The sequence below is a fragment of the Diabrotica virgifera genome, chromosome 1 (assembly GCF_917563875.1).
Source record: "Diabrotica virgifera virgifera chromosome 1, PGI_DIABVI_V3a".
In the NCBI taxonomy this organism is placed as follows: domain Eukaryota; kingdom Metazoa; phylum Arthropoda; class Insecta; order Coleoptera; family Chrysomelidae; genus Diabrotica; species Diabrotica virgifera.
In genome coordinates this window covers 131,356,736-131,372,545 of record NC_065443.1, presented here as the reverse complement: position 1 = coordinate 131,372,545, position 15,810 = coordinate 131,356,736, and the positions used below count along the sequence as shown (strand labels likewise).

Genomic DNA, 15,810 nt, shown 5'->3' with positions numbered 1-15,810 from the left:
TTGACTTTCACTAGTATCACTTTTTCCTGTCATGTTAGAGTTACACACTAGTTACTTGTCCTAACTCAGAGATTGTTAAAAAGATCTAGTAGTTACATTCAATAAATATACATTCATTGTGATTTTTTTTTCTTATTACTCCTTTATTTTTAGTAGTATATTTTATAATTTAATAATCTTTAATAACTTTTCACATACTTGTACTACAAATTTAACATACTCTATAGCAGCGTAGAATACCTGGAAGAGCGTTAACCTAGTTATCCTTCTTCTGGCGCCCAAAAATTCATTCTATTTTCAGTATATTATTATATTTACTCTATCTATTTTCTGAACATTATCTTCATATCTTCTTTTCGAGCCATCATTGTCACTTCCTTTAATCTATTGTCTGGCCAAAAATAGCCGTGCAAATTGGCCGAATCCTTCCTTGAGTGTCAAGTGGCCCTTCTCATACATATTTAGCTAGCCATTCAAGTTATATCTATCTATTAATGATTTCTCATCTCTAGTCCTGTATCAATTCGATATTCTTTGTCTTGGCATCCTTCCATACAAATACTACTACAAAGTTGTATTTTAGTTACTCCAGCTTCTTCAACGGAGAAGCCACACATTTTTGTCCTTTGGCTACATTAAGTAGATCTTCTTCTTTTTACTACTTCTGTTGGAGTTTACCACTCCCTTTTCATTCACTCCAACAGAAAATCATCAGCTAGTTGTTACATCGGCTTTCCAACGTGGTGGCTTTATTTTTGGTCTGAGACAGTATTCATTTAGGTCAATTCTTCTCTTTTATCTGAAATCTCTTTGTTATTTCCGTTTGGTATCCTATACACATATTGTTACTTATTTATTTTATTTTTAATTTCTGATACATATCAGGTATTCTTAAACGCTGTTTTGATTTTTGTTTATATTTTGGGACCTCATTATAGTATATGTTTGTGCAGCTTACATTCTGGGTTAGATTTTGAATTTTTATTGGGAACTTATATTTAATATTGCTATTAATAATATAATTCATATAACAATTTTATTTCTTCAGTCAATAGTGGTATAGTTGGAGGTACAACTAAGTGTTGATTATTATTATTATTATTATAGATATATATTTTTTCTAGAGTGGTGGTAAGTTACATATAAATAAAAAAATTTACTTCCAGTATTTAGGTAGTAGGTTTACTTGAGTATACAATATTTATTGGATTATTTATCCATTTATTTGATCTTATATATTTATTTGATCTTATTTATTAGATTATATACTGCATTATATATATATTTTTTTTTTGCTGGCTATTTTGATTTTGTTGGTGTGTTGCTGATATTTTCTCGGTTTATATTATATATATTTTGCGTGCAAACTTTCATATTTTCATATTTTTCATATTTCTGTTCTTTGGACTATTTGTCAATAACTTTGCTCTCATCATGTGTGCTTTTAAAGCTGAACATCTTCTGGTGGATGAATTGGATTATGAATTAAAGATTCGGGACATAATGCCAGAGGAGTCGACAACTGTCGATAAAAAACGCAATCTTTTGAGAGGTGCTTTGAAACAAGAAGCTGGCAATAGAAGTTTTCTCCAAATTTCAGCTGTATCCCTTCCTTTTGAGGAACAACAAAAAGGAATCACTGAAACATTGGACAGCTTGTCTAAAAAAATCGAAAAGTTTAGGGGAACTGTAAAGGATACAGAGTATGCGCGATTAACATCTCGTCTAGGCCATATTTCTGCCCGTGTACACTTGCTACACTGTCCTTCTGAAGAACAGGAACCGTTCAAGAGGTCTGTTTCTCTTAAAATATTAACACTAGAGGGTGAACTTGATTCTAGAGTTAACCCCATTGCTACCTCTACTCCTAATGCTTCAGTCAATGTACCTAGCTTTACGTACTCCAAACCTGTTCAAGTACACAAATGGGGTATTTCATTTTCAGGTGAAAAACAGCACACTGATGTGATGTCATTTTTAGAAAGGGTTGAATGTCTTCGAATATCTAGAGGTGTTTCTGAAGAGGATTTGTTTGCTGCTTCTGCTGAGTTGTTCACCGGGACCGCTTTTACATGGTTTATGAATAACAGGGGTAATTTTTCTTGTTGGTCTGATCTGATTAAAAAGTTGAAGTCGGATTTTCTTCCGTATTCATTCCAGGATGATTTATTAGATCAAATTAAGAATCATAAGCAGAAACCTGGGGAATCTGTTACTATGTTTATTAATACTATATTAGGTATGTGTAGTAGTTTAGACACTCCTTTGTCAGATTTAGCTAAAATTAAAATCATCCTTAAATGTCTATTGCCCTTTTATCATCAACAATTAGCTCTTATGGACATTCAGAACATTGATGACCTTACTATAAAATGCAAACGTTTGGAGGAAACGTTATCCTGGTCTTCTCAACCTCCATCCACATCTCGATCCTCTTCTAACTCTTCTTCTCAGCCAACTTCCTTTAGGCAACGTTCTTGGCTAAATAAGGGTCATGAACATAATGTTTCGGTTGTTAGTTCTCTTGTCTGCTGGAATTGTGATCAGCCTGGTCACCCATTTTACAATTGTGGGATTCCTCAAAATCGTATTTTCTGCCATGGTTGTGGCCGAGAGAACACCCTTAAAAGAAACTGTTCTAAGTGTTCGGGAAACGACACGTCGGAGGTCCGTCCCCTGAACGTTTCTCCGTCCAACATCCAATCAGGGAATCAAACCCCATCGTCAAACGAAACTGCTGGACCAAGCACATCCAGCAACCCAAACCCATCTTCACGAAAAGGGAAAGGGGTGTCGTTCAAGAAAGCAGCACACACCACAAAACAAAATTAAACCAGAAATTTATTTCTATAGATAATACGTTAGATTCGCTTGATTCAAATGATCACAGATGGTCATTTACAAACGCTTCTTTGATTGGTAGTGTTCAACGTAACAATAATAATTGTGATAGTAATGTGGTTCCATTATCTATATTAGATTCTAGTTTTGTTAATGATGATGATACGTCTGGGTTAGTTCCATATAACGGTTGTAGACAACCAAATACTTTAGATCTAGATATTAATTCGTTATTAGTTAGGAAACAAAATGATAATAGGCCATATCTTCCTATTCAAATTTTAGGACAATCGTGTTTAGCTTTGTTAGATAGTGGCTCTAATATTTCATTGATAGGGGCACATTCGTTAAATTTATTGAAAAATTCTAGTATTCCCATTATGCCCATTTCATCTTTGCAAGTATCTACTGCAGATGGTACAGTTCAGTCCATTACGGGCAAACTCCAAATTAAAATCACAGTGGCAGATTTATGTAGGGAAATTACATTTTATGTTATTCCTTCCGTGCAGAATTCTATAATTTTAGGTATGGACTTTTTCAATGCTTTCAATAGTACCTTAAGTTGTTCTGATTTTTCTTTTTCCATATCTGAATTTAATTTATCTACCCTTAGTGCTATTCACGATTTTGCTAGTTTATCAAGCTCTGAACAAAGGCAATTAGAGAGTATGATCTCTAAATTTACTACTCTTTCTTCAAAAGACAAACTAGGTCGTACGTCGTTAATCTCTCACACTATCGAAGTGGGAAATCCCACTCCTTTCAGATTATATCAGTACCCCATACCTCAAGCCTGGCAGGCAGATTTAGAAAAGGAAGTAGATTCGATGCTTGCTTTAAATATCATAGAACCTTCAACATCGTCCTACTGTTCTCCGCTCTGGTTAACGAAGAAGAAGGATGGATCCTTCAGGATCTGCTTTGACGGTCGAAAACTAAACAGTATCACAACTAACAGGGATGCTTATCCTATCCCCAGAATAGATGTGATTTTGAGCAAACTTCAGAATGCCAAATACATCTCTTCTATTGATTTGTCTAAGGCCTTCCTACAGATCCCACTGAGTGAAGAGAGCAAGAAGTATACTGCTTTTGCTGTCAGTGGTAAAGGATTATTCCAGTTTGTCACCATGCCTTTCGGTCTTGTTTCTGCTCCTCAGACAATGTGTCGTCTGATGGATTTAGTCATTGGTCCACCGTTAGAGCCCTATGTTTTCTATTATTTAGACGATATTTTGGTTGTCACTCCTGATTTTTCCCTTCATATGGAAATTTTAGATAAGTTATTTTTACGTCTTAAGGAAGCTAATCTAACGGTCAATCTGGATAAATGTCAGTTTTGTCGCCCTAGTCTTAAGTTCTTGGGTTATGTTGTGGATAACCAGGGGCTGAGGACTGATCCTGAGAAAATAGTTGCTATCAAAAATTTTCCTATACCAAAGACCACCACCCAAGTCCGTAGGATATTGGGAATGTGTGGCTATTATCGGCGATTTGTACCGTCCTACTCTACTTTGTTGTCACCTCTTACTGATCTTTTGAAGAAAAGGAAAAAGGGACAGACCATTACTTGGACTCCTGAGGCTGACGAAGCTTTTAGGCGCGTTAAAGATGCTTTAACGAGCGCTCCGGTTATGATGTCACCTAATTTTGATGAGCATTTTTATCTAATGACAGATTGCTCTAATACAGCTTCTGGAGGCGTATTATTTCAGTTGAAAGATGGCTCCGAACACCCCATAGCGTACACTAGTAAGAAGTTGAACAAGGCCCAGAAAAACTATTCAACTACGGAGAAAGAACTCTTAGCTATCATCCATGGGTTAGAAGCTTTTCGTTATTATCTGGAAGGTCGTAATTTCACTATAATTACTGATCATAGTTCCTTAGTATGGCTTCATAGTATGAAAAACCCTTCACAGAGGCTTTCTCGATGGATATGCAAACTGGCTGCCTATTCATATAAGATTGTCCATAGAAAGGCAAACGGGGTAGTGGTCGCAGATGCTCTTTCACGTGTCCATGATATTAATGTCCTAGATCTGTCCTCTTTAAGTCCTGATATGTGGTATCAGAATATGATTGATAGGGTCACTCAAGACCCACAAAAATATCCTGATTTTAAGGTAGAGAATAATATTCTGTACAAACACATCTTAAGTCCGATAGAGTCCTTATCCAATATGTCGGAGTGGAAAATAGTTGTACCTACGCCAAATAGGGAAAATATTCTGCATATGTTTCATGATGAAGTTACGGCGGGTCATTTTGGTTTTTATAAGACTTATCACCGTATTGCCGAATTATATTATTGGCCTGGTATGCGGAAGTCTATAAAAAGGTACATTTCTAAATGCATGGTTTGTGCTACTTGTAAACCAAGTAACCTACCACAGGCTGGACTTATGGGTTCCTTCAGGAACATAAATTTTCCTTGGCAGATGATCTCAATGGATCTCATTGGACCTTATCCTCGGAGTTACAAGGGTAATACCTATTGCCTGGTAGTTGTGGATTATTTCACTAAATTTCCTTTAGTTTGTCCCCTTCGCCAGGCCACAACTCCAGCAATTTTAAAATATTTGGAGGAACAAGTCTTTTTGGTGTATGGTGTTCCTCAAATTGTGTCATGTGACAACGGTCCTCAGTTTGTATCGAAGGCCTTTAAAGATCTTCTAGCTAAATATAAGGTTCAAAAGACCTTTTATAATGCTGCCTACCATCCACAAGCAAATCATACTGAGAGAGTAAATCGCAGTATTGTCACAGCTCTAAGGTCCTATACTTACCCTGATCACAGAGCTTGGGATCAATATATTCATTCCATAGCTCAAGCCATAAGGACTTCTGTCCATGAAGTTACCCAGTGCTCTCCAGCATATTTGAATTTTGGTAGGAATGTGGCTTTATCAGGTGATTATTTTGGTGTAATTTCAGACAATTCCGAAAATCTTCCTCAAATATCTGAGAAACTTCATCGCTTAGATGATCTCCAGACGTTACCTCATATTTTCGCAGACATTAGGAAGAAGTTAAAAACTTCTTACCTAAGGAACCAGCAGCACTATAATTTGAGGAAACGAGATCTGCGATTCTTTGTTGGTGATCGAGTCTTAAAGCGCAATTTTGTCAAATCCAATAAGGGTGATGCCATTTCTGCAAAGTTTTGCCAGAAATATGTCCCATGTACTGTCTCAAGGGTAATATCTCCTTTGATTTATGAATTAAAGGACAATTCGACTAATAAGCGAATTGGTCAATTTCATGTAAAGGATTTACTGCCTGACAACACCATGGACGATGTGGATTCTTCAACTTCATCGGAAGAAGATTAGCTTAACAGGGTTGTTTAAGCTAATATCTTCCTGTGTTTGCCTTTAATTAGTTTTATTATGGTATAGTATTTTAGTTTAAATTGTTAATCACCAGATAATGCCTGACCATAGCAATTTTTATCCTTCGGCATGGCTTGATGATTTCTCACGTATTAGTTATTAGGTACCGAATTCTTGTGTAATACCGCTTGTATGAGTTTATTATTATTTTTTTTGTATTATAGATTGCATTTGAGTCATTATCGACAAATATTCTCAAATACTAATCCAGCCAGTAGTATTACCAAGTTAATAACCTCCACTTGTACTCTTAGTTTTGTACTCAACCTCTCAGAATAAAAGGGCTGTTGATTATTATATATTAAGATATTTGGATGTGTGGGCTCATACAAGTATTCTTGCTTAATATAGATGGAGCTATGTTACACTACCATATCTTAGATTATGTGTTATATCTTGGATATTTGATTACATACCTATTATTTTTTTTTATTGTTTTTATATCATGTCATTGGATTTGCCATATTGGAAAGAAGTTGTGGTTGTTAATTTGTTATTGGGTTACTTTATTGATATTTGTCACAGGTACCTTAAATACTTTATATTAATTCGGATTCTTACTTCCTCCACAGGATGATTCTGGAATGAATTTGGAATTTTGATTTATAAATGAATTCTTGAGTCCTTCATATTTCTTCTTATGAACTAGTCTGTTAATGCTCAAAGTTGGTGAATACGTGGGTTCGAAGTTCAGCAACTGATCACTGCTATCCGATTTCGTAATCCATGTCTTTCTTGTCAGAGTAGGCAGATGTTTATCCATGATAATATTTCTGGTTGGGAAATGGTGTACAACACTTCCTAACCATTCTTGTGCAATTGTTCCAAATATTCCAGGCACATTTTCACACGATAATAGGGAAGTCTAGTTTGCTTATTTTATGTCTCTTAGTTCATAGTATATTGATGCTTGACTTTCCATAGGCATAGAGTCGTAATGTTAGTGATTAACCCACTGGGACAAATTATTGATTTTCTTTTTAGTAGATTCCCTCTTCTTTCCTTAGGCATTAATTGTTGCTTAGATTCAGGAATATCTCCTGGATAATCCTATGTATGTTCACATGAATATACAGTCTTATGAAAGATTGGGAGCTCGTTCCCGTCATATTTTGTATTTACCATGGAGTCATAGAACTTATAAGTTCATCCTTTATTTTTACTATTTAGTTTCGATAGGCTCATATTACCGGATGAGGGTAGATCTAGAGCTAATTTAGTTAGTTATTTAGTATTAGTGAGAATTGGTCCATAAATCTTCCTGATCGTTCTTCTTTGGACATGCTCCTATAAATCTGGTGTCCATTGCTAGTCCGATTTTGGATTAAGTGTCCGATTCTTCACTTATTTTGTTTATTTGGTTGTATAGGTTCGTATTACCGGATGTGGGTGTACGTAGACCTAATTTATTTATATGATTTAGTATGGATGTGAATTGGTCCATAAATCTTCCTGGTCGTTCTTCATTGGATATGCTTTTGTGAATCTGTTGTCCATTGATAGTCTGACTTTGGATTGAGTGTCTGATTCCACATTTATTTTGGTTAATGTGTTTGCATTCCTTTGGTATGTTCACTATTTATATTAGTTGGTATTGGTGAAAATTATTCTATAAATATTCCTAGTTGTTCTTCTCTGGATATACTATTACGAATCTGGTGTCCATTGCTAGTTCAATTTAGGATTGAGTGTTTGATTCTTCACTTATTATAGTTATTGATTTCATTGGTGACTTTAGTATATGTACTTGCGTTATGGTATGAATTGGCTCTCACCTTTGCCTGGTTGTTCGTCCTTGGATATACTCCTTATAAATCTGATGTCCATGGATAGTTCAACTTTGGATTTACTGCCAATTCGACACTTATTTGTCATTATAAATTATGTCTCATCTTTAGCACTTTTACTAGGACTTCGGGTCATATTTTGCAATTTCCGTTATTTGCTGCAGTGACCATCCTACTTTCCCTTGATTATTAGTGGTGATTATTTGTAATCTTGCGAATCAACGGGGAATGATACACTAAGCACTACTACTCTAGTTTAATATTTTGAAAAAAAAAAAAAAAAAAAAAAAAAAAAAAAATTTTTTTAAATAAAATTTTTTTTTCTGGTGGTTGAAAGGGAATGTGACGTTCCGCCCCTTATAGAATCGATTATTGATGGGAAGATATTATTTAACTATCCAAAATATTATTTAATTATTTTCAGAATTATTTTCTTTCAATGTTTATTCAAATAGAACTTAAACCCATCTCAGAATTTTTAAATGCTTGATGACGTCACATTTAAAACGTGGCAACATTGGTTTCCCCACTTTGACAGCCAATGCTTAGTCGAGGGGTACGAAGGATTCAGCTGTGAACGTGAGCCTTGGATTGCCATTGTTTCTCGAGTGTTCGGTCTGAATCGTAGTGTGCGGGGTCATTAGACTCAATTATTCACCTCTAATTCTCAGTTCCAAATTGATTAAATATTACAATAAAAGTATAGTGAAGTTATCCAGCAGCAGTGGATTTGAAGAATTTTAGAGCATACTATATCCAATGAGTTCTACCCCGGTAAATACACATTTTATTAAGTATTTTATTCAGCCATTTTGGAAGTCCTTGACATTTGCTAACTAAGTTTCACATAGTCTATTTTCATGGTTTTTATGTTTTATTTTCATGGATCAAACTCATCTAGAGATAATTCAATATTCGTTGTTAATTTGTGCTTCCAGTTGGAAAATAGAGCTAATTTAAACTCCATTTTTTATATTCCTTTCAAGTCTACAGAACTCCTATCTTTTGAACGATGATCAAATAAGTATCCATCGCTTAGTCTTACTATATTTCATCCTTGTATAATATATCTATATACCGGTGTATATATTATAATAAAATATTCTTTCACAGTAATTATATTTTGTATTTCAATTGGAAATTACTTGTGTTATTTGACCAAGGTCATCTGATAGCAACCTGATAAAAGGTCAAGCTGTCTAGTCATTCAAGTTTTTGGACTTAATGACCTATTTCTTCTTATTCCCATAGGAATAAAAACACCTCCTCGTATCTCTTGCTTCTTTTTTTTGACATTGGTAGATTGGTAGTAACACCACACTGTGTTTTTTTTAGCACCTACCATGAAATCTTAAAGCCACCCTACAACAACACCAAGGCCAGACCACACAGAGAGAAACAATCAATAGGCGACCAGCCTGGATTATTTCCACATTTTCTTTTTTTGAGTACCTCCAGCTGCTTTCCAACAGTTTTGAGTACCTTCAGCTGCTTTCTACCAGTCTTCCTCTCCTGTACCTCCAGCAGGACAGCTGCTAGCGAGAGTTAGCACCCTTGGGTGCTCATTACATCAACTTCAAGATTAGGAAAGAGTGGTTTGTTTGGGAACATTTACTGTGCTCTTATTAAAGACAGACTGGTTTTGTGATATTTAGTACATTTTTTTTTATAGTTCAATTGCACACACATTTTTCCTGCTTTATATTTTTTATAGGTTTTTTTTTCTTTACAACATAATATTTAATTGATAGCGTTCCCCAACACTCTGCAATCTATAAAGGTATAAATTTCTGAGCTCAGATATTTTCCCTGATAATAGTAGTCGGTACTCTTATCTTGATTATTTTTAGGCTGTGTTCCACTTTTGTATAATTATTTAAACTCATTCCATTATTTTAGTATATGTTTAATTAAATTTTTAAAAATTAACTTCACATATTAGTCAAAATTGTAATTATTAACTTTATTTAACTTGAACTTATTAACTTTACTTAACTTTAACTTATTAACTTTATTTAACTTTAACTTTAATTTATTAAATTCATATGAACTTCTGGATTCTAATCCCTCAGATTAGTTTTTGGTTTCACTTGTTATTATTACTATTATAAACCACGAGTTAGGAAAAGGATCTGTGTATCCACTCGTAGGTTTATTTATTCAATAAGGCTTGTGCCTGTCCCACTCACAGTGAGGTATTTATATGTTATATATAGTATCAGGTAGTATTTAATTAAGGTGTACGTATTATAAACGTACAATTATTATTTGGTGAGGGTTCTACTAACCTAGTTGTAAGTTGTACTTCCTGTATTAGAGGTACCCGTAGTCAGTTTTTCTAACCTTATAAAGAGTATTCTTAGATCATAGTTGTATGATGATTTTGTAATTGACTTTCACTAGTATCACTTTTTCCTGTCATGTTAGAGTTACACACTAGTTACTTGTCCTAACTCAGAGATTGTTAAAAAGATCTAGTAGTTACATTCAATAAATATACATTCATTGTGATTTTTTTTTCTTATTACTCCTTTATTTTTAGTAGTATATTTTATAATTTAATAATCTTTAATAACTTTTCACATACTTGTACTACAAATTTAACATACTCTATAGCAGCGTAGAATACCTGGAAGAGCGTTAACCTAGTTATCCTTCTTCTGGCGCCCAAAAATTCATTCTATTTTCAGTATATTATTATATTTACTCTATCTATTTTCTGAACATTATCTTCATATCTTCTTTTCGAGCCATCATTGTCACTTCCTTTAATCTATTGTCTGGCCAAAAATAGCCGTGCAAATTGGCCGAATCCTTCCTTGAGTGTCAAGTGGCCCTTCTCATACATATTTAGCTAGCCATTCAAGTTATATCTATCTATTAATGATTTCTCATCTCTAGTCCTGTATCAATTCGATATTCTTTGTCTTGGCATCCTTCCATACAAATACTACTACAAAGTTGTATTTTAGTTACTCCAGCTTCTTCAACGGAGAAGCCACACATTTTTGTCCTTTGGCTACATTAAGTAGATCTTCTTCTTTTTACTACTTCTGTTGGAGTTTACCACTCCCTTTTCATTCACTCCAACAGAAAATCATCAGCTAGTTGTTACATTGCGTCTGTTGATTTAGTCATCATAATCATGTAATTGTGTTCTTAAAATTCATCTTCTGTTCATATTCATGACAGCATCCGTTAAGGTATTGCATTATGTTCTGCAAATACTTTAAATACTGGTTCACTGTAGACATTGAAGAGTAGTGAGGACAGCATGCAACACTGGAAGACTCCTCTCTGAATTTTGATATCTCGTTTGCTCTGGTTGTCATCTCTTACCCTGGCAGTTTGATTCAGCAAAATCAGTATCAGTAGTCATTAGAGATAGTGGTAACTATCGGCTGGAATCAATTTGGTTTTCTATGTTACATTTGGAAATCTCTATGTTTATAATATACTTTTGACATCATAATCCTGGATGGGTCTTTGCCTGTCTCGCTATGTCCTTCCATTTAGACCTCTCGTGTGCTCTTCATCTCCATTGTCTTACATTCATAGTTTTCAGATCCATGTCATCCAACCATATTCTGGACCTTCCTTTTTTCGTCTTCCTATTCACTTCCATTGTAATATTTTCTTTGTTGTTTTTGTCTAATGTTGTCTGTGGTTTAATTTAATTAACTATCTAATTTAATGTAATTTTTTGACTAATTTTATTCGTTTTTAGGTAATTTGCGCAGTCCAATTTACAAAACAAGAGATATTTACAAGACTGAGGATATTACGGCAGAACCAATGGATGTGGATAATTCATACACCGAAGAGCGTTTCCCTTCAATGATATGCCAAGAAAGAGTAAGATGCAGACAAAGCAAAAACAAAAGTAATAACCAATTAAAATCAGAGAGTCAACCATGTAAACAAGAATTTCCATACGTTCACACCACAGAAGATCTAGATACTGATGAGACTGATACCAAAACTGAGAACCATGACAGTTTACCCCAACCAACACAGAGACTTAGAGTTATACATATAACTCAAACAAAAAAGAGTAATAATTTATACAAGAGCTGTATGCTTTTTACGATATTAGCTCTTGCCTTTTATATTTATTTGTATCCAAATACCATATTTGTAAACAGTGATATCCAGATAGATAACGTTAGAAGAGATTTAGAAACGAACATTATCGGGCATACAAAAGTAGTAGAGAATTTTATTCGGGTATTACAACGAAGAGCTACATGGGCTGATAAGTTAAAAGTTGTAAGTTTTGTAGGATCCCACGGAGTAGGAAAGACGTATTTTGCTAAGTTAGTCCAAAAGCACTTTCATTCCAATTTGGCACATGAGATTCATGCTTCCCATTTGGATTATAAAGTAAAAAGGCGAGAAATTTTAGACGCAATCGACAGTTGCTGTTTAAATTTAATTGTCATCGATGACTTAACAAACGTCGATAGTATTGAACTCTTCGAGTTTGCTTATTCTCTTCCTAAAGACTCGTTCATACTTTTAATTGCCATCTATAACATACATTATATTGACGAGAGTCTGAATAAAGTTGTAAATTACGATGATATAATAAAAATACGAGACAGTTACGATAATTCTGGCATTAAAGGTTACGAGTTATTTGTATTTCAAGATTTAACAAGTGATCAAATTCGAGACTGGGTTCAAAAAGAACTAACCTTAAAAAATATTTCTTTGCCTCAAAGTAAGGAAATCATGGAAACTGTTTTAGAAAATCATGATACAAAAAGTGGATTAAAAGGGTTGCGTTCCAAAGTGTTATTGGAATTGCAAAAATATATAAATTAAATTATTTGTCAATTGACATTGCATTTGACATTGTTTTAGCCTGTTCGGCACAATGTTTTTAACTTATTTATTGTGTTTTCTATATGTCTGTGACATATTGGAACTTGAGTTGACTATTAATTCTTTTTTTTATTCCATTTTCAATTTTTTCTTTATTGTTGTATATTTATCTGTAACTGTGTAATTCGTTTCTCAAGTTTTTTTATATTGTTAATTCGCGGATTAAAAATTGTTAATTCACAGATTAAAATTTTGTTAATTGTTTATTTCTTCGCTCCTCTGGTGTATAAAAACATATTTAAAAGTACGTTTTTAAAGCATTTTTTGGAGAAAAAACTTTCGAATTTTTGACTGATATTTTTAAAAAATATGTAATGTAAAATTGTTTTATTAAAATTGATATTTTATTTCTACTGTGTTTTATTGTTTTCTTAACTTAATCTCCAAAGAAATCGTTGATATGAAGGCGGCATTTGATACACTAAACAGAGAAATAATGTGGCAAATATTGGAAAGTCATAATATACCAAAAAAGATGATAAAGTCTAAAAATGGCCTAAATCCTCTCTTATTTATAATAGTTGTGGATACTTTAATAAAAAATATAAAAGATCAAACAAGAAACCTCCAATATACAGGGTGTCCCGAAAAGATTGGTCATAAATTATACTACAGATTCTCGGGTCAAAAATGTTGGTTGAACCTCGCTTAACTATATAAAATAGTGCACACAAAAAAAGTTACAAGTTACAAAATGAAAATCGATTTTTTTTTTCATATATCGAAAACTTACAGATTTTTTTATTGAAAATGGACATGGGGCATTCTTATGGCAGCAACATCTTAAAAAAAATTTGAGTGAAATTTGTGTACCCCATAAAAAATTTGTGGGGGTTTTGTTCCTTTAAGCCCCCCCCCAAACTTTTGTGTCCGTTTCAATTAAATTATTATTGTGGCACCATTAGTTAAACAAAATGTTTTTAAAACTTTTTTGACTCTTAGTACTTTTTCGTTAAGCCATTGTTTATCGACATATTTTGAATATTTGTCGAATCCACCACATATTTGCATATGGTTAAGTACAATTATAGAGACCTGTTAATAATCTGACTATTTATAATTTACATTTTTAGGTATATTTTGAAAAAGAAGCCACATCTCGATAAAAGGTGACTTGTCAAAAAAAGACTAAGAGACAAAAAAGTTTTAAAAACACTGTTTAACTAATGGTACCTGGTACCACAATAATAAACTTACGTGCATAGAAATCGGCGCACTTAAACATTTGGTCATTTTTGATGTCTGATATTTCCTAAACCCGTTGGCCGATTTAAGTGATCTTTTGAACATGTTATAGCCTGATTCTTTAGAAATACCACTGTCATAATATTGTTGCTAAAGAGGTAAATTTTCATTGTATACCGGGTGTACCAATCAAACTGTGTTTTTTTCTCAAAGTTCGCATCACCCTGTGGAATATTCTAGCATTTATAAAATACTGAAATTAAAACCCAACTATAGCCTCGAGTTTTCTTAATAGTCTGTTTTTTGATTCATTCGTTTATGTTGGATAATAAAAAAGTTAGGTACTTTAATAACTAGACACGTTCTTCATCAATACACGGTGTTTCTAAAAAAGTACGACAAACTTTAAGGTGTAATTCTACATGAAAAAATAATGACAGTTGGCTTTATAAACGTATGTCCGCAAATGTTTCGTTTCCGAGATACGGGATGTTGAAATTTTTCTTACAAATTGACGATTTATTTATTACTTTAAAACCAGTTGAGATATGCGAATGAAATTTGGTGAGTTTTAAGAGATAGTTATTGCGGATTTTTTGACATAAAATTAAGAATTTTATATTTACCATTAGAGCGTGCATACGGGTAATATGATCGGTCATATTACACGTATGCGCGCTATATAGTGAATATTAAATTCTTAATTGTATGTCAAAAAATGTGCAATAACTACTTCTTAACAGTTTATGGGAAATCAGAAATAGATAACAAAACTAAACTCAAGAGTATGTAAAAGCATTATTGTTAATCCGATAATGACATATGGGGCGCAAACATGGATTGCGTAAAAGAAACATGAATCAATGATAAACGCGACCGAGATGAAATACATGAGAAGAATAGCTGGAGTTACGAAGTTTGACAGATTTAGAAATTAAGATATAAGGGGAGAGTTGGAGCAAGAACCTATAATGAAGAAGATATAAAACAAACAATAGAACTGGTTTGGCCACATATATATGAATGGAGCAAAAGAGATCAACAAAGAAGGTACATGAAGCAAAATGGTAACGAAAGAAAAAAGGGAAGACCTAGGAGGACATGGATGAACCAAATCCATGATATAGATGAAAAGAGACATGACTATTAGGAAGCACTTATTTTATAGGGGATATACACAAATGGTATTAAGTTGTGACGAATAACGTCATGTCTGTCGCACCCATCTTCTTCTAGTGCCGACTCCACTAATGAAGGTTGGCTACAACCATTGCAAATTCGTTTCTACTCCTGCTTTTCTTAAAAGCATCTGTGTGTTTAACTCGGTCCACGGTCCGCCGGTCCAAGATGCGAATGTCTTTCAGCCAGGATATTTATCGTCTACCATGTACCCCTTTTTCCTTGGATTTTACCCTTCATAATCAGCTGCAACAACTCATACTTATTATTTCTAAGTATGTGCCTCAAATATTCCATCGATTTTACCCTTCATAATCGGCTGTAATAACTCGTACTTATCATTTCTAAGTATGTGCCCCAAATATGCTGTCTTTCTTCTTTTACCGGTGGTCAAAAGTTCTCTGTCTCTTCCCATTCGGTGCAACACGTAGTGTTTTCCATGGTATTTTCAAAATTCTGAAAAGCTAGCAGTTTGCTCATTAAGTCAACATTATAATAACGCTTCGGGCACCATAAAGAAGAAGATAGTGGAT

General features: G+C 33.8%; 1 protein-coding gene across 4 annotated transcripts in view; it reads left to right on the top strand.

Moving 5' to 3' along the window:
* The window catches only part of LOC114326437 (uncharacterized), a 30,734-nt gene extending 17,463 nt beyond the window's left edge, over window positions 1-13,271 (top strand). For all 4 annotated transcript variants that reach the window (XM_050644595.1, XM_050644580.1, XM_050644571.1 and 1 more), the window contains one exon: window positions 11,754-13,271. In XM_050644595.1, coding sequence (XP_050500552.1) covers window positions 11,822-12,853 — 1,032 coding nt within the window. In that variant the 5' untranslated portion in view covers window positions 11,754-11,821 and the 3' untranslated portion in view covers window positions 12,854-13,271. The remainder of the gene's footprint in view (window positions 1-11,753) is intronic.
* Window positions 13,272-15,810: the final 2,539 nt, after the last annotated feature.